The 18,525-nt window shown below is 47.8% G+C and overlaps 2 protein-coding genes and 1 pseudogene across 10 annotated transcripts in view; 2 read left to right on the top strand and 1 right to left on the bottom strand.

Annotated features, from left to right (window-relative positions):
- Positions 1-3,340, bottom strand: part of LOC109698603 (F-box/WD repeat-containing protein 12-like) — a 70,346-nt gene extending 67,006 nt beyond the window's left edge. For 5 of the 6 annotated variants that reach the window (XR_012440492.1, XR_012440493.1, XM_074052231.1 and 2 more), the window contains exons 1-2: positions 3,185-3,340; positions 51-88 (exon numbers count right to left, since the gene is read on the bottom strand). Coding sequence is in view for 3 of the 6 variants with exons in the window: in XM_074052231.1 (XP_073908332.1) it covers positions 51-88; positions 3,185-3,274 (128 nt within the window). In the remaining 3 variants the exon portion in view is untranslated. Of the gene's footprint in view, positions 89-3,184 lie in introns of all 6 variants that reach the window. The other variant, XM_074052233.1, reaches the window with a different exon arrangement.
- On the top strand, positions 381-2,661 carry LOC109699650 (ribonuclease H2 subunit B pseudogene; annotated as a pseudogene).
- Positions 3,341-3,408: 68 nt separating the features above from the next.
- On the top strand, positions 3,409-14,167 carry LOC141415524 (uncharacterized). 4 transcript variants are annotated; one of them, XR_012440491.1, is made up of 3 exons: positions 3,409-3,504; positions 5,874-11,940; positions 12,690-14,167. XR_012440491.1 is itself a non-coding variant. In XM_074052229.1 (3 exons), the coding sequence occupies exon 3, from the start codon at positions 9,538-9,540 to the stop codon at positions 10,648-10,650; it is 1,113 nt and encodes a 370-aa protein (XP_073908330.1). In that variant the 5' UTR covers positions 3,409-3,504; positions 5,874-6,043; positions 7,173-9,537; the 3' UTR covers positions 10,651-14,167. The 4 variants fall into 3 exon arrangements, 3 of the variants coding, with proteins under 3 accessions (XP_073908330.1, XP_073908329.1, XP_073908331.1); XM_074052229.1 differs by having other exon boundaries at positions 5,874-6,043; positions 7,173-14,167; XM_074052228.1 differs by having other exon boundaries at positions 5,874-14,167.
- The last annotated feature ends 4,358 nt before the right edge of the window (positions 14,168-18,525 follow it).

Genomic DNA, 18,525 nt, shown 5'->3' with positions numbered 1-18,525 from the left:
TCAGCACCTCCATCTCTCCTGTGCAGGATCAGCTTTGGCTCTTCACTCACCTCCACAGTTCCTTGGTCCTTGAAACCTCATTCCACACCTATAAAAGGAAGGAAAGAAGTGAGTCAGTCGATAGCACCTCACTTGCCAACCTGTGGAAGGGACAAAGAGCTAAAGCAGACCCTGTCTCTGCATTCCAGAAAATGCACTCTGTCGAATCGGAGATTTATTTGGACATAAAAACAATGAGAGTAAGGAGGGACTCGAGGTGGTGGTGGGTAGGGAGCCACAGGCTAGAGTAGTAACTATGTATCAAGTTTCAAAGGGTGAGTAGCTGTTCTCTAAGAGAACCACCAAAGCATTGCAGGGAGAAACAGAACAGCTGTCCAAACATGATTCAAGTGTGGAAAAGATGGGTGAGTAATTTACCTTAATTAGAACATGAGGTTCTGGTGGGGATGAAATGGAAAAAGGAGCTGGCATTTGGCTGAGACCAGCTTCCTGAAGTCTTCATGGAAAAAAAAAATGAGAAACTACTTGAGAACTTTGAACAGGGGAGTAAAGGGTCAAACCATGTTAGGAAGATGGCTCTGGCTGCTATGGGCAGGAAGGATGGAAAGGAGATCAGAGGAGACTTTAGATGAGGGTTGCATCAATGGAGTAAATTAAGGCACTGACCAAGGAAATGTCCCAGAGATGCCAAAGTGGTAAAAATGGGAACAGACTACAGGCAAGGATACTATGCGGGCCCTGCTCTTACAAACTTCTTTCTGCAGAAGTACCTTCCCTCTGCAAGTCAGGTCCCCACGTGGAACGGGGGTCAGGGTACCACACCTATCTCAGGTCCAGGCCTGCTTCCTGACCTCTCTAGCTTGCCACCCTGGATTCTGGAGCCCAAATGACTTCCATCTTTTGGCTAGTAGTAATGTAAAGTTTTTATTTTGCAAAATTAAACAAAACAAAGATCTGCGCATTTCCTTTTCTATAGTTTCTAGTTCAAACCCCAACTGAAATCTTATTTTCCCAATGGAGAATTATAATATGTAATATGCCCTACAAAATAAATGCCATCCACCTTTGAGGATCCATCTATTAGATTCCAGCCTTCACAATGACATCACGAGGTAGAGATTACTGACTTAATTTTACCTATGGTAAACTAAGACAATGAAATGTTGGTGCTACCAAAGGGTGGAAGGCACCTCTTTTCAAACTCTGCCCCTAAGTTTCCCATAGACTACTTCTGTGAAAACTGCCCAGTGTGTGACAATGTGGGTCACCTTAGACAAACCACTGTGTAATACTGTTTCCTTATCAGTAAAAGTGGAGGTGATAACCCAATGTTTTACTAGATATACTTAAAATTACAATTATGGCCTTGGAGTCCTAAGGCATACAATGAACATCTAGCACCTACCATTGGCAGAGAAACACAGAGGAGAGGTAAGAGCCTCTGCCACTCCTTCCCCAGCTGGGGCCTTGCACTGGTAATTGGAAGAACCTTGACTTGGCAAATTTAAAAACAGAACACAAGTGTTGGGGCTGGTGGAGTGGCTCAAGTGGTAGAGTGCCTGCCTAGGAAATGAAAGCCCTTAAGTTCAAACCCAGTAACAACAACAACAACAAAAGAACACAAGTGTGGGATAGTCCCACAGGTGCCTCCCCAGCTCTGCCAGTCCCTTCATGGGCTGCACCACCCAGATCAGACCCTCCTCCTGCCATTTATGGTAGGGTAGGCTGGGACTAGTGGGAGAGGGGAGTCACATCCAGCAGCACATGTTCCTGGTTCCAGAATACCAGATGCCTCAAAGACTAAATGTGGCCTTATGTCTGTAAAATTGTTTGTAACCCATGTTCAGGGGAAGGAGCCATTTACTTGTTAAATTTGTGTCTCCCACAGCACAGCTGTTTAACATCAGTTTTCAAGGAAAAACACCATTCTTGGTTTACAACTCAATCAGTTCAATCAGGAGGCCTTCTCCACTTTTCCACCTCTATGGACCCTCTATTTCCGCTCTTCCACTACCTTATACAGGCTGATAAAGAGGGAAAGTTTCGGCCCCTAGATCAAGTTATAGTGTATGAGGTATTTCCAAATTTTATCTTGTTCCTGAAACTTCCAAACCTTGACAAGTTACTTTACCATGTAACAGAGAAAAAAGAAATAGACAACAAAAAATATCACAAGTATAGCAAAGAGAAGACATTAAAGTGGCTGGAGGGAAAAAACGTTGATCCAGCTATGGCAGCATTACAGTCAGGTGCGTTTTTCTCTGATCACCAGGTTTCTAGTGACAAGGAAGAGGATTATGTTTGCTATGGTCTGATATCTGATTACATGCCAAAAGTATTAAGTAATGACCTACTGAAATATTTGAAGTCTCTAGAATATTCAGCTTCATTGTCAAACCCTCTATCCAAGAAACTAAAGTTACCAGATGAGTTTGTATGAGCAACAGCTTACACTAAGTTTAAAGATTTGAAGACTGAAAAGAAAAATAGCAAAATGCAGCCCAGAAGTCTTTGGCTAAAGTTAACAAGAGTGGGATGAACAGTATTAATGCCTTTTTTGTGCAAATAAACAAACGTGTTTTTAATTTGAAGATTGAAACTAAAAATAAAAAGTCTAATAAAGCAAAAAAAATGTTGGCATTCAAATCAGGATGCTTGTGAACCCTTTAGTTAAATGATATATTTTAAGTTCCTTTAAGAAATTCATTTACTCAGCAAGCGTTTATTGAGGGGACACTAAATGTCAGGGCATACACTAGGTGCTAGAGACAGTGATGAAAAAGACTCCCTCGCAGGAATGCGTCTAGCAGAGAAAACCAGACATTACACAAATGCATCATACTGAGACCCACTTAACTACAGCTGTGCCGGGCCCCCGAGAGGGGACGCGGGGTGGTAGTGCGTGGAGGGCAGGTGACATCAATTTTCTCAACACGGGTGCCACGGGCGCAGTCATGAAGGAAACGACAGGGGACCAGCGAGGGCCACGGGAGACCACAGGCGAAGGAGCTGCCCTGGGGAGAAGAGGGGCGTGCCGTGCACCGGGAGCGAGTAAAGCACAACCCCGGAGGAAGAAAGTTTCTGGAAGGGTATTTCGGGCAAGCCGGGAACGGGAAGGAAAACGCTCCCCGAGCCAACCTCGGGAGCGCGCGTCCCGCTCTCGCCTCAGCTCAGCGCGCCGTACCTTGTTCACCTGCGCGGCGCGCAGCAGGTCTCGCGCCTCCAGGAAGGAGAAGACGTGCAGCAGCTCGTGCAGCCCCAGCTGCGTCACCATCCCGCCGCCGGACTTCCCGGCCACGCCCGCCGGGCACCGGCCGCCGCCCTCCTCCGCGCCGCCGGCGGCGACCCGACCGCCCCGCTTCCGTCCCCCGCTCACCTAAACCCCACCCACCCCAGCCGCACTTCCGGCCTGCACGCGCTGCGTCGCCCGCCCGTCTGCACTTCCGGGCCGTTAATTAAGTGCTGTGTACCCAGCGGAACTGCTGCCGCGTACTTCAGTTCCAGGTGGCTAGCCCTACTTATTCCCTTTGGAAGGATTCCTCCCCAAATAGTTCTCCCCGCTTCTCAGTGACCATCAACTTATCCCTGCTCCAACTCTTGCCCACCCTTTATACTGCCATTCACTCTAGTACTGACCCTGGCCTCCATTGTCCCTTTCCCTGTCATTGGCCTTCTTCCTAACCCAAGGCCTCATTGTCCCTCTCCCCACCTCACTATCCCACTCCCTACCATTGGACTTCTTCCTGGCTCTGACCCTGACACTCCCTATTTCTATCATTGGCTTTTCCCTGTTCCAAACCCTCAACAGACCCTCTTCCTACCATTGATCTTCAACTTGATCCTGGCCCTAGCTCTGACCCTAACTGTCCTCCTTACCATTAGTGTTTTTCCTGGCACTGACCCTCACTGTTCCTCTCCCCTACAACTGACTTTCTCTTTGGCACTGTCCTTTGTCTTGGGCATGGCCTTGGCCATAATACTGATCCTTTCATCCTGCCCTAAACCTGGTCCTGGTCTTTGCCCTGACCCCTATCTTTGCCCTCACTCTTCCTTTCACCCTCATCCTGACCTTGAGCCTGACTCTGTTCCTCCCTCAATCTAGCTTCACTCTCAGTTCAGCCCCCCTCTCACCTTGGAACTGGACTTCACCCTTGCAGAGTCTCTTGCCCTTACGTTGGCCTTTATCATAGCCTTGATACTGATCCCAGACATTACTCTATCTTGGTCCTGTCCCTGGCGAAGTTCAGATGAGATTTAGTTAAGGATAGAGTTCAGGGTGAAAGTCAAGATCTAAATCTTTCAAGGTCACAGTCATTGTCAGTAGGAAGTATGATCAGAGCAGAGTAAAGAGGATCAGAATCAAAGTGAGGTTGAGTGTCCAGGTCAGGGAAAAGTCTGTAGCAGGTGAAGGATCAAGGTGAGAAAGGTCATAGTTATAAAAATCACATTCAAGGTCAAAATCAGTGTGAAGGAAGTTTTACGGCCAAAGTTAAGTTTGAGATCAAGTTAAGGTCAGGATGAATATTTAATTTCTCTGAGTAAATTCTGCCATGCACTGAGTCACAAGTCAACAAAGGGGAGGAACAAGGCTCATAGGGAGGCTTGGGGCTTCCCCAGGTTACATCCGAAAATACAAATGCCAACGTATAAAAATCCTTGACTTTATTTACATTTATCTCCCATGATATTATTTACATTGGGATTTTTGGCAACTTTTTTTTTTTTTTGGTGATATTGGGGTTATGAACTCAGGGCTTCATGCTTGCTAGGCTGTCACTCTCGCACTCTCGCACTTGAGCCACTCCACCATCCCTGTTTTTGTGTTGGGTATTTTGGAGATAGGGTCTGGCAAACTATTTTTCCCAGCTGGCTTGGAACCATGATCCTCTTGATCTCTGCCTCCTGAGTAGCTAGGGACCTGGCTTTAGCATCTCTTTTTTTAAAAACAGCAACAAACAACAAGAAACCATGGATACATTGAATGATACAAAGTGTAAGGTTTTTGGGGGAGGGGCAGTACTGAGGTTTGAATTTAGGACTTCCAGCTAGCTAGGGAGGCGCTCTACCACTTGAGCCACTCCACCTAGCTAGCAATTCTTAAAGTATGTGTCTTTTGGGCCTAGCAAAGAACAAAAGTTGATAGGATTAATAGGCTGTGCCACAGTTTTGTAGGCTACATGTAATGTAAAAGAAGACTTGAAAACCCTTCTCACCCAGGTCAATGTTTGTGGACAATAAAGTAATCCCAGATCATGGGGAACCTGAGACAGAAGGATCGCTTGAGCCAGCAAATTAGAGATCAGCGGGACAACCATAGCGAGACAGCAATGTCATCACCCCAAGGTTGTAGTTACATTTTTCATTCCAAATGCTCGCCAAGCTGTTCAGGGTGCAGTGACTTTTGTGGAGCCTTAAGACATTCAGGTGAGCCTGGCACCGGTGGCTCATGTCTGTAATTCTAGCTACTCAGGAGGCAGAGATCAGGGGATCGTGGTTCGAAGCCAGCCTGGGCAAATAGTTCCCAGACCCTATCTCGAAAAAAATCCTTCACAAAAAAGGGTTGGTGGAGTGGCTCAAGGTGTAGGCCCTGGATTCAAAGCCCAGTACTGCAAAAAAAACAACAAAAAAGTGGAACTCCGATTTGGGAGTGGTGGCAAGTCCTTGCACCCTAGTTCTGGGTCTATTTCATGGAATTCGGCAAAGGGTGCTGCGACCAGAGGGAGCACTGAGTCTCTGGAATGGTGGCCTGGGCTTTGTGCACAACAAAATCCTTTTCTGTGGGGCAGTTGCATGTCCTATATGGAATCGGCAGGGGATTGATGCTCTGGTGGACCACGCCTAGGCTCAGTGTCCCCTGTCCCTTCTCTTCTTAGACCACGAGACTCTCCCAGAGCCCCAGCGAGGCGGTAGACACAAGAGGACCAAGTTCAGCAAAGACCAGTACAAGGTCCTTATTGAGGCCTTTGAAAGGAACCAGTATCCTGGCTTTGGCATCAGAGAAGAGCTAGCCAGGCTGACCCAGATTCCTGAGTCACGAATTCAGGTAACGTAGAAATGGTTTTTTTTCTTCTCTGTCTTCTTGACCAAGAGAGGTGGGGTTGAGTGCATACTGAGCACCTATTTTTCCAAAAACAGAAAAAACAAAAGCAATCCCTCCCAAACCAAAACCAAACAAACAAATCCCACTCTCTTTTGTTGTGGTGGTGATGCTAGGGATGAAATTGTCTTCAGGTTACACCCTTAGTGTGAAAGCCACTTTTAACCTTACTTGTTCCCCAACTGAGATAGGGGCTCCAAACTATTTGCCCAGTCTGGCTTTGAACTCAATTCTCCTGATCTCTGCCTCTTGAGTACCTAGGATTACAGGTGTGAGCCATCAGCGGCCAGCTCATTCTTTCTTTCTACTAATAAATAACTTAATTGGTGGTACTGGGGTTTGAACGCAGCTTCAGGGCTTGCATTGAGCCACTCTGCTAGCCACGTGGTATGAAAGCCACTTTTACTCAATCTTCTCAATATTCCTGTAAGGTGGGTATGAGCTCTGTTCTCTGGATTGGGAAAATAAAGATAGGTATATTTTGAGATTTATTTTATCTTATCTTATTAAAATTTTGGTTTGTTTTCTGAGACAGGGTCTGGTTATGTAACCTAGGCTGGCCTCAAATTTATGATCCTCCTGAGTGCTGTAGTTACAGGCATGCACCAGCATGTGCACCAAGATTTAGTAATTTAGATTACAGCTCTGGCAGAAGATAGTGTGTAAATTGATAAATGTGGGTTATACCTGTTAAATAGTGACCAGTTTAGAAATTAAAGCTGAGAAACAGGCTGGCGGTATAGCTCAGCTAAGCACCAGAAGAGTGCTTCTCTCGAATGTGGATTCTATTCCCAGCACTGCAAAAATAAATAAATAAACAAACAAACAAAAGCTGTGTGCCTGCTCGCACCTGTAACTCAGGAGGTGGAGATCAGGAGGATCTGGTTTGAAGCCAGCCTGTGCAAATAGTTCACCAGACCCTATGTCAAAAAAATCCACACACTAAAAAAAGGACTGGTGGAGTGGCTCCAGGTTAGGCCCTGAGTTCAAACCCTAGTACCACAAAAAAAAAAGAAGAAAAGAAAAGAAAAAGGTGAGACACTGAAAAATATTCACTAATGAACTTTTTTTCAAGAAAAGCAACCATGATCTCAAAGCCAGAAAATTGAGTGAGAGGAACAGCAACTGACCAGAAGAATACAAAGAAAGCTGAATTCTCAGATCTCCTTCTAAATTCTTCCTTTGCCCCACCTCATGCAACATCTGAAGAAGTCCACCGAAAGAATGGGAAAGGAAAAAAGCAAATAGTGTGTGAATATTTATTTATAAGGAGAATAGCTTTTTTCAGCTTGCTTTTTGTGGTGCCAGGGATTGAACCCAGGACCTTCACACATGCTAGGCAAGCACTCTAGCCACTGAGCTATATCCCCAGGCAGGAGAACAGTCTTGATCTCTGGGATCCCTGGGGCTTCCCAGCACTCCCACATGGGATCTGGTCCTCTTGATCTCAGCCTTGGGGCACATAGGGGTTACTTGGAATCATCTCTTCCTCCAGGAAGTTCTCTTCTCCATGTCTGAGAAGAGTGGGAGATGGAGCAGGTGGTTTGAAAGCTCCCCACTTGGTTCTTAAGCAGAGCCAGGATCAAACAGTCCTGTCCTGGGCCAGCAGTTTCCAGTGCCCCCAAGAATTTGAATACAAATTCAAATGTGTGGTCCTGGTACGTGTTAAGTTTTTCACTCCCATTGACTCTGGTATATAGACCATCTGCCATCCGATCTTCAGCTCAGGTTTTCAGCCACTGTCAGCTGAAATGGCATGGATCTGATTTATTGCTCTGGGGTTTGACCCTGGGCCCAGGTAATACTGAAGTACCCCCAGCTGGTTCTCATGGGCAGCAAAATTAGTCACTTATAATGTGCCTTGTGGAGGGGGGAAATCCCTATTCCAACACCTATATCTGATTGCTGTGGTGACCCCCTTTCTCAAATGATCCCTCATCCTCTGAGAGCTTCGCCCAGGCAGAAATTATATTTTGTTCTCCATTTTCTTTCTTTCTTTGGTGGAATTTGAATTCAAGGCTTTGCACTTGCAAAACAGGTACTCAGATGGCAGGCCTTCTACAGCTTGAGTCACAGCTCTAGTCCATTTTTCTCTGATTATTTTGGATATGGGTGAAAGGATGTGCCCTTTGCCCCAGCAGATCCCCATAGCAGAAACCAGTAAAGCCAGCACAGGATGCCCCGTGCAGGATAAGATAAACAGGATGGGGGCAGGTGGAATGTGAGGAATGTGAGCAGATTGCGAAAGACTACTAGAAGTACGTGCAAGATGTGCCCTGCCTGCTTGCTAAATGTAACCGTGTGCGCGAATACTGACCCTTGAATCTATAGGCTAAGAAGTAATGTACTCTTAAATGGATAGGCTGGAAATGTATGTGGTGTTACAAACTCATTGGCTATGTACTGTGTGGGCTTTTGCTGTAACGGCTGGTAGGGGCCTATATAAGATCTTCCCTAAAGAGGCTCGTGGTCTTGTCTGCCCAATCGGACCTGTGTGTCTGTGTGGGAGCTTGACCCTGGCTTGCCAGCTCAATAAACTCTGCTTTGTTGATTGCATTCACGCGTGACTCTCTGCCTCTTGGAGGAATAGGAGTCTCGGACCCTAACATTTGGAGGTCCCACTGAGATACCCTTTTTCGAGAAGGCAGACCGTCCACGAGAAAGCAGAGGTGATTCCAAGTCCTAGGCATTGGGAGAGTCTGAGATTCTCATTTGGAGGGAACTAATTGGTAGGTGATTGTTCCCGTTTGGGCCGCGGCGGGGATTTGGCCAATCCCCAGGGAGGTTCATTCTGGAATCTCGTTAAGGGGACCACGAGGTCCTGCTGGGAGAGGCTTTCCTCTCATTTGGGCTCGAGCATTTCAGGAATCCTGGTGCCAGGTGAAGAACTAATTGAACTAGTCAACCGACCACCCGTCAAGTGGACGCCTTTCGGCCTGATATCCAAATTGGACGGTGAGGAGATTGAATGGGGTGCGCACCAGCGTGAGAGAAGGACCGGTCCAAGCGAGTGGTGGAGAGTGTTCTGTGTGTGTGGAGTTATTGTTGCTTTCACCCTTTTTGTTCTATCTCTCCTGGTGGTTGCTTCTCATCCCACAATGGGACAGGGACAAGCAACCCCAAAGTCTTTGATTCTCTCTCACTTTCCAGAAGTCAAAAAAAGGGCATTAAATGCGGGTCTGGTCATTAAGAAAGGTAAGTTCGACACCCTTTGTTCTGCAGAATGGCCCATCTTCGGAGTCGGATGGCCCATTCAAGGTTCCCTCTCCCTAGACCTGATCACTAAGGTCAAGGCTGTCGTTTTCCGACCAGGCAATCAAGGCCACCCAGATCAGGTCCCCTACATTTTGGTTTGGGAAGATTTAGCGGGGAACCCCCCACTTGGTTAACAGCTTTTCTGACTCACCCCTCCAGTTAGGCTCCCGGGGCTAAAACCCGTCATGCCTGCCTTGGTCATAAAAGAGGAAGAAAAACCTCCCCTTCCCTCCCTGACCAGTCCTCAAAATAGGACACCCTCTTTACCACCCCCGGTCTTACCGGAGAGTTCCCCCCTTTACCCATCCCTCGCGGGGGTAGAGGAAGATCGGCCGCCCCCATACCTGACTCCCCCTGGTCAGGCCAGTGCTCTGGAGGAGGAAATTTCCTCATCCTCCTCAACAGGACCGACGGCCAGAGGAGGAATGGGTCAAAGACTCCGCCCCCGAGGGGTACGGGAAAGGGAGGGAGAAGATGGGCCCCCCTCATCAACACATGGGGAGGAAACTGTCCCCACATTTCCAGTCTGGACGGTAGGCCAAGGAGGACCAGGAGGTGGGCAACAGTTTCAGTACTGGCCCTTCTCCTCCAGTGATCTATATAACTGGAGGACGCAGAACCCACCCTTTTCAGAAGACCCTAAGTGTCTCATAGATCTCCTGGAGTCCGTCATGCATACACACCGCCCCACATGGGACGACTGTCACCAGCTGCTCAATACTCTTTTAACGACGGAGGAGCAGGAGCGCATCCTCCACGAAGCTAGAAAAAATGTCTTGGGGGACAACGGGAGACCCACAACCCTCCAACCGGCCATAGATGAGGCCTTCCCCCTACGCAGCCCTGATTGGGATTTCGGGACCGCAGAAGGTAGGGAGCATCTCCAAATCTACCGCCAGACTCTTATGGCAGGTCTCCGAGCGGCTGCTAGGAGGCCCACCAACTTTGCAAAGGTAAAGGCAGTTGTCCAAGGGGAAAATGAAAGCCCGGCCGGTTTCTTAGAGTGCCTCTATGAGGCATACCGTCAGTACACCCCTATTGACCCCGAGGCGGAGATCCACTGGTCTGCTGTGGTATTCTCATTCATTAATCAGGCAGCTCCAGACATTAGGAGAAAACTCAATAAACAGGAAAACTTAGGGGAGATAACCATTAGGAAAATGTTACAGATAGCAAAAAAGGTCTTTACCGCAAGGGAAACTCAAAGAAAAGGGAGAAAAGGCAGAAAAAGAAGGACAGGGAGTTCCAGGCTAAGGAGAACCGAAAGCAACAAAGAGAAATGGCCCGTATTTTCCTAGCATGTGTCCGGGACCAACCCAGGGAAGGGGGCCATGCCAGGACCCCAGATAAGGAACACTGTTTTTACTGTAAGGAGACTGGGCATTGGAAGAGAGAGTGCCCTAAGTTAAAGGGAAGAAGAAGGTTTGGCAGGAGACCGGGAGGTAACAGGGAAAGAAAACAAGCAGTGGAGCAGGCCAGAGTCCTTCTAGCCGGAGAAGAGGACTGAGGGAGACGGGGCTCGGACCCCCTCCCCGAGTCTCGGGTAACTGTATGTGTGGAGGGAGTCCTTAAACAACCCCCTGGGAAATGGATGACAAATGCCAGGCTCACCCACTACCAGGGGCTCTTGTTGGATTCCCTTCGGATCACCTTCACAGATCCCGTAACTCTGAACCCTGCCACCCTGTTGCCCAACCCGGAACTACAGACACCTGTCCATGACTGCAAGGAGTTCCTCTCCGAAGTTACCCAGGTACAGGTTGACCTAAAGGACACCCCACTGTCCGGCTGTAAATTAAACTGGTACACTGATGAAAACAGTTTTGTCCAAGATGGAGTCCGAAGGGCAGGGGCAGCAGTGGTCGACCAAGAAGGAAACACGGTATGGAGCAGCACCCTCCCACCCAGAACCTCAGCCCAAAAGGCAGAATTAATTGCCTTGGCTGAGGCCCTGGAAAGGGCAAAAGGAAAACGAGTCAATATCTACACCGATAGCCGCTATGCTCTCGGTACCATCCACGTCCACAGAGCCATCTACCGCGAAAGGGGATTTCGCACAGCAGAAGGGAAAGGCTTAAAAAACCTGGCCGAAGTCCAGCGTCTATTAATAGCAGTGGAAAAACCGAAGGCAGTGGCAGTGATGTATGTCCCAGGCCATCAGTCTGCCAAGACTCCGGAAGCTGTCGGTAACAACAGGGCGGATCAAGAAGCTAGGAGAGCAGCAATGGTGAGTCCCTCCATGGTCGCGGCTATAGATGTGCCTGTCCCCAAGCTCCCTTCGCTACCTCCCCGACCAGAGTACTCCTCGGAGGATTTCACTTGGATGAGAGCCCACTCCCTCACTAGAAAAAGGAAAAATAAATGGAAAAGCGACTTAAAAGGCAAGCTAATCCTGCCTGAAAAACTCGGCTGATTCCTGTTAGCTAACTTACATAAGTCCACCCACTTGGGGCGGAGAAAGTTGCTAGACTTGCTGACATCTGCACAACTCTGATTTTCGAACCAGACCGCGGCCGTCCGTCAAATTGTGGAGGATTGTGCTAGCTGTACAGCTGTAAAACCAGGACGAAGGGAGGGGCACCACACAGGTATTCGGGAATGGGGGAGGGCCCCGGGAAGAAGCTGGAAAGTGGATTTTACCAAAGTAAAACCAGGGAAGTTTGGGTACAAATATTTGCTAGTGTTCATAGATACCTTTTTGGGCTGGGTGGAGGTATTTCCTACAAAGAGGGAGATGAGTCAGGTAGTGGCAAAAGCCTTACTAGAGGAAATCATACCCAGGTACGGGGTGCCTGAGGCAATTGGATCAGATAACGGTCCGGCTTTTGTTAGTAAAGTCCTGCAGGGACTAGCCCAGGCTATGGGGGCCAATTGGAAACTACATTGTGAATATAACCCCCAGAGCTCAGGGCAAGTAAAAAGGATAAATAGGACACTAAAGGAGACTTTAGCCAAATTGGCCCTGGAGACTGGCGGTGATTGGGTGACACTCCTTCCCTTGGCCATCTTCCGAGTCCGGAACTCCCCGTATGTCCATGGGCTAACCCCCTTTGAGATCCTGTATGGGGCTCCACCCCCCATCATTCAAAGGACCTTAAGCCCGGGACTAGGTGATCTGGCCCCAAATTACCTGACTATGCTACAGGCTCTAGCTAAGGTGCAACAACAAATATGGCCCTTAATTCAAGCGTACCATACTACTGAGAGGGTCCCAACTCCGGAACATGGCATAGTCCCGGGTGACATGGTATGGGTTAAAAGGCATCAGTCCAAAACCCTAGAGCCTAAATGGAAAGGACCTTATGTTGTACTGCTTACTACCCCCACCGCCCTCAAGGTTGATGAAATTACACCATGGGTACACCACTCCCATGTGAGACGGGCACGTCCTCAGGAGGAGCAGAAAAATTGGACTACACGACAGCATCCCACAAATCCACTCAAGCTCCGGCTGATACGAGATGCTCCGGAAAACGAAAACACCCCAGATGCTCCGCAGCCCTCCTAAAATGGGTTCATCACCTGGGTCCACTACACCCACATCAGACTGGCGGGCCCGGTAGCTGTGAAGGAAGACTTCCTGCCAATAAGAAGGGTGTCCCACCACAAGGACAATTCCTTCAAACTCAAACTTCAGCAAACTGGACCTCGGTAACCTTATTCCTTTTTCTAACCCTGTCCACCACTTGCTGGGGGCATACAAATCCACATCAACCTTTTAACCTGACCTGGATGATTGTAGATGTATCCACAGGAGACATTCTTAACCAGACCTCCAAGGTGACCCCTCCCAGCACCTGGTTCCCAGAATTATACTTTGACTTAAGGGCCTTATTCACTGGCAGGGGACAATGGGATTTGCGCCAAAGTTACTTCTATGTCTGCCCCGCTCCCCAACCCAACCACAAAAAAAAATGTGGAGAAATCACAGACTATTATTGTAAGTCATGGGGTTGTGAGAGCTCAGGGGACATATGGTGGCCACCCCCCAAACAGGGGGACCTTATTCAATTAAGTAGAGTCTCTCAATCTGGTATTACATACCACCAACCTAGACCTATAAATAAGAAATGCCCAACTCCCCCCAATTGTAATCCCATTATGATAAATTTCACTAATTTAGAAAAAAAAGGCGACAAATTGGGAATTGGGTAAATCCTGGGGAGGCAGACTCTACAAAACAAATCATCCAGGAGCCCTTTTTACCTTGCGGCATGTGCGACAATCAGTCTCTACTCTAACAATAGGACCTTGTATTCTAAACCGACTTGTGACTTTCATCAAAAACCGAATTAACACTGTCCAACTTCTGGTCCTCCACCAACAATACCAGGCTCTTCATCCCCTTGAGAATGATTCCTCAATATAGCCCAAAGAAAAGGGGGGAATGAAAGGATGTGCCCTTTGCCCCAGCAGATCCCCACAGCAGAAACCAGTAAAGCCAGCACAGGATGCCCCGTGCAGGATAAGATAAACAGGATGGGGGCAGGTGGAATGTGAGCAGATTGTGAAAGACAACTAGAAGTACGTGCAAGATGTGCCCTGCCTGCTTGCTAAATGTAACCGTGTGCGCGAATACTGACCCTTGAATCTATAGGCTAAGAAGTAATGTACTCTTAAATGGATAGGCTGGAAATGTATGTGGTGTTACAAACTCATTGGCTATGTACTGTGCGGGCTTTTGCTGTAATGGCCGGTAGGGGCCTATGTAAGATCTTCCCTAAAGAGGCTCGGGGTCTTGTCTGCCCAATCAGACCTGTGTGTCTGTGTGGGAGCTTGACCCTGGCTTGCCAGCTCAATAAATTCTGCTTTGTTGATTGCATTCACGCGTGACTCTCTGCCTCTTGGAGGAATAGGAGTCTCGGACCCTAACAATGGGGTCTCAAGACTATCTGCCTGGGCTGGCCTCAAACTTCAGTCCTCCTGATCTCAGCCTCTTAGGTAACCAGGATTACAGACATAAGCCACCAGCTGTTCTCCATTTTCTTTATGAAGATGGTGTCATCATGCAGAACCTACCTGAGTTAGAGTAAACATTTACTGATGGTTTGCTAGATGCCAGACATTCTGTTACTGGATTTTATTTTGAAAAACCTATGTATAGACTAGAGGTGTGCCACAGGTGGTAAAACACGAAGCCCTGAGTTCAAACCCCAGTACCACCACCAAAAAAAAAAATGTATGTAAACCCCAGAGTTACTTAAACCAATCACAGCCAGGAGGGTTAGAAGGTTAATAAAAGAAGCAGGCATTGGTAGAAAGATGGCCTGGCATGCAAGATGGGGCCATTTATTTTTGAAAGCAGTAACTCCAGCTGATTTTTTCCCAACTGATTTCCATATCTTCTTTCCTGTAAAAGCCCTGATGTTGCAGAGTTTACAGAGTGAACCAAGGTATAGAAAAGCTAAGACAGCCCTAGGGCTGGAAGCAAGGAGAATTGAAAGCCCTTTATCAGCTGACCTTTAGGGGGCTGTAACTCAGGGGAGGGAGCAGACAACCTGTTGGAACTTTGTCACAACACCCCAAGGGCTTCCCAGTCCTTGTTTTTGTCAAGCCCAAACACCCTACTAGGTAGGGTTTCATGACTATTTTGTAGAGAAAAGAATTGTCTTCAGAATTGAACAAATGGTTTGGTATGGTCTAGCTTTGAGTTCCTGGAACCAGGATAGACCAGGATATGAACCCCTGAAATTCTGTAGCTTAGATGCATAATGTCACAAAGTCTCTGTGTCCCTTGGGTGATTTGGCTTAAGGGTCTGGGACAGTTTGCTGCAGGGAAAGATTTGATTATTACCAGTTAAGGTCTTAAGGATTTGTTTAGGGAAAGACCAACAGCAGGGCTAGCCTGGGGCTGGAGTGGATCCAGGAGGGGATGGTTTAGAGTTCTGGGAGTGACAGGAGAAAGGTTGGGCCTTTGGCTTGGAATTTGTAGTAGGAGATTTCTTTTTTCCTAACTTTTATGGTACAGGGGATTGAACTCAGAGCCTTAGGGCTAACCAGGCAAGAACTCTATCACTGAGCCACACCCTCAGCCCAAAAGACTTCTTTTTCTAAGTATAGAAAAAGTAAAGGAGTCTTTGGTGTTGCTATGTGGCTCAGTGAGTTCCTCAGGGCAGCCTGGAGGGGATCTGGGGACTCAGCTCCTGAGACTTGACTTCCCAGGGGTGATTTTAGCACCATGCTTCCATGTGTGGAAGGAGGAGGAGAGGCTGGCTGTTTGGAAGAAGAGGAAGCAGTTTACACACAGAGCTCAGCCATCTGAGATGGAGTCAAGTAAAAGCCCCTCAGAGGGACAGGCAGGAAACTGGTGTTTGTATTGGATGGAAGCCACTCTTTAGTCTGAGAGGAATATGTCTCATGTGACAAATATATCGAGATATATTTGTTGTGGAAATGACACTACCCTAGTGAGAACCAGTAAGGTTGCTTGCTCAATGTAGGGAGCAGAGCCTCCTGGGCAGGTGGAGGAGCAGGAGCTAGAGAGCTTACCTGTGGGAAATGGGGAGGCTCATTTGTGCCCCAATGGGGTCCTGGGAAGCTGGGGCAGGTTAGCCAGTGGGGGGCATCCTGTGGGATTGGTCAGGCTGCATATTTGGCTTTCTCTCATTGGTCTTGAGTTGGAAGGAAGCAATGGGGAGGATGTATGTGTAAACAAACATGGAAGAACAGAGGTGACTGCCTGTGTGTATGCTGTGCAGCTGTGGCCAGAGTCCCCCTGTCCTGTTGCTGGGCCTCTGTCCATTTCTATCACCGGGTCTCTTTTCCCAAGACTGGTCAAGCACAAGTTTATTTTTAATATATATATTTGCAATAAGGAATGTATGAAACTGGAGCTTTAGGCCTAGGGCACAAACTCTAGGGTTTCCAGTCACTCACCCTAACATGCCAAATACAGAGAAGAGTAATGGTGAAGGGCAGAAAAAGGAGATTTGTTAGACAGTCCTGGCACACTGCGGGAAGAGGCAAGGTAAGCACTCATCCCATTTTCAGCCATCTTTGGGATACAGACATGAGCTTGAGGTTTTAAAAGGCAAAGAATTTGAGCAGGGGGTGAAAGATAGGCATAATTAAACAGACCTGGTCAAAGGATGACCTGGTTGATCATGATTTCAATTCTTGATTTGGGAGGGGAAGAAGTTATTATCACTGTCATCACTTAAGGGAGCAGTCTGGTCAGGATAAGACAAGTTGTTGCATGGTGAGTGGTCTGTCCTGTGGAGGTTTCCCTGTTCTTTTTCTTGGGGCAGTTTCCTTCATCCCTCCTTGTAAACATGTTATTGATTTGTCAGTTCTATCCTTCTTTGATTCCATGGTGGCTACAAGGTGACTGCAAATAGAATGGCTCAGAACAAAGAACACAGATATAAAATGGAGGCAGAGATGCCAAGTTTCTCCTGCTTTTAATTAACTCATGGGCCTAAGTGAAGAGGCAGTGCTTTTCAGCAAAAGCAGTTTAAGTACCTGCTCTTTTAAAAAGGCAACAATCAAGCCAGCGCTGGTGGCTCATGCCTGTAATCCTAGCTACTCAGGAGGCAGAGATCAGGAGGATCACACTTCAAAGCCAGCCCAGGCAAACAGTTCGTAAGACCCTATCTCTAAAAAAACCCCATCACAAAAAAGGGCTGGTGGAGTGATTCAAGGTGAAGGCCCTGGGTTCAAACCCCAGTACCAAGAAAGGAAGGAAGGAAGAAAGGAAGGAAATAAATGTCTTTTCTACCTCTCCTTTCTCTTCTTCTCTCTCTCTTCTTCCTCATATCCTTCCAGGTCTGGTTTCAGAACCGGAGAGCTCGAATACCAAAGAGAAGCCAGAGGAAACCCCCTGGGGAGGTGGCATGGACACAGGTCTGCATGTCCAGTCCTAGACTGCCTGGGGTGGTCACCCCCAACTTCTCAGGCCAGCAGGGTCTTCCAGGAACCCAGAGAGAAAGACGCCACTTCTGGGAGTGGGAGCATGCTTCTAGTCAAGCTATTTTCTGGGGGCATGTTGACATCTTGGGCCTGAACGTGGCCTTCCCTGACCTGGAGACTCCCGCCAGCATGCCAGGCAAGGTTTCTGGAAACTTCTGGTGCTCTCACCCCTCAAGTCTATCTGTGTTTCCACCTCCTGCTTCCCAACAGCTCTTCCCACAGCTGGAAGCCAGTGAGGCTGAGGCTCAAGTTTGGCTGGAGACATCTGGGCTGCTGTTACCCACGGACTGGGCCCTGCAAGAACAAGAACAATGTTCTTCCTCTGGGAAGTTGGAATTAGCACGGGACTGGCACTTGGAGCCAGGAATGGCACCTGGGGATCCAAGAGTCCGGGAGCAGTCAGCACTGTCACCTCCCCAGCAGCCTGAGCTGAATCCAACTTTTCCCCCTCTGGTCTGGCCTCAGCCACAACTGGTGGCAGAGCCTGTTGAGTGCCAGGACCAGTGTCCACCTCCCCCTCCCAGACAAGGCCTGTATGGGAGGCCCCAGAGCACTCAGCCCCCAGCCATGGCTGCTGTGGGGTCTGTACTTGTAGCTTCTGTCATAGCAAAACAGAAAATGACCCAAGCAGGTATCCATCAGTGGGAGACAGATGAACTAAACTATGGTTCATCTGTCTCATTTAACATTATGCAAAACTAAAATGGAATATTAAGATCTGTATACTTTGCTATGGAAACACCTTCCAGACATACTTTTCAGGGAAATGTAGATGACATCAGTATAGAAATACAGGGAAAATAAGGTGGGTAGAGGACCTAGAGGTTTTCCTTAATGGGAGAAAAAAGGACTTTTAAAAAAATCCATCTTTCCTGAAAAAAACTACAGTGTATGTGCTATTTTACAGTCAATAAAATGATGATGCATACACTGACTGTTCCTTTTTCTTTATTGCTGGGAATTGAACTCAGGGCCTCATTCAGGCCAGGCAAACATTCTACCATTGAGCTACATGCACAGCCTTGCCTGCTGTTTCTTTTTCTTTTCTTTTTTTTTTCATGAAGGGTTTGCCTGGGTTGGCTTCAAATGTGATCCTCCTGATCTCTGCTTCCTGAGTAGCTGGGATTACAGGTGTGAGCCACTGGTACCTGGCGCTCCTGCTGCTGTTTCTTGAATGGATTCTCCCTCATTCAAATTTGACCTGGTGTTCATGACATCTCTCTGTCCATCAGGTCTCACTTCTCCAGCATTCTTTCCCTATGTCC

Source organism: Castor canadensis, chromosome 13 (assembly GCF_047511655.1).
Source record: "Castor canadensis chromosome 13, mCasCan1.hap1v2, whole genome shotgun sequence".
NCBI classification, from domain to species: Eukaryota; Metazoa; Chordata; class Mammalia; order Rodentia; family Castoridae; genus Castor; species Castor canadensis.
The sequence above is the reverse complement of the archived record's forward strand: the minus strand, read 5'-3'. Positions and strand labels throughout refer to the sequence as shown.

Bases quoted from the DNA above. Each gene is read 5' to 3' on its own strand.
- LOC141415524 (XM_074052229.1), top strand. From the start codon at position 9,538: ATGCCTGCCTTGGTCATAAAAGAGGAAGAAAAACCTCCCCTTCCCTCC.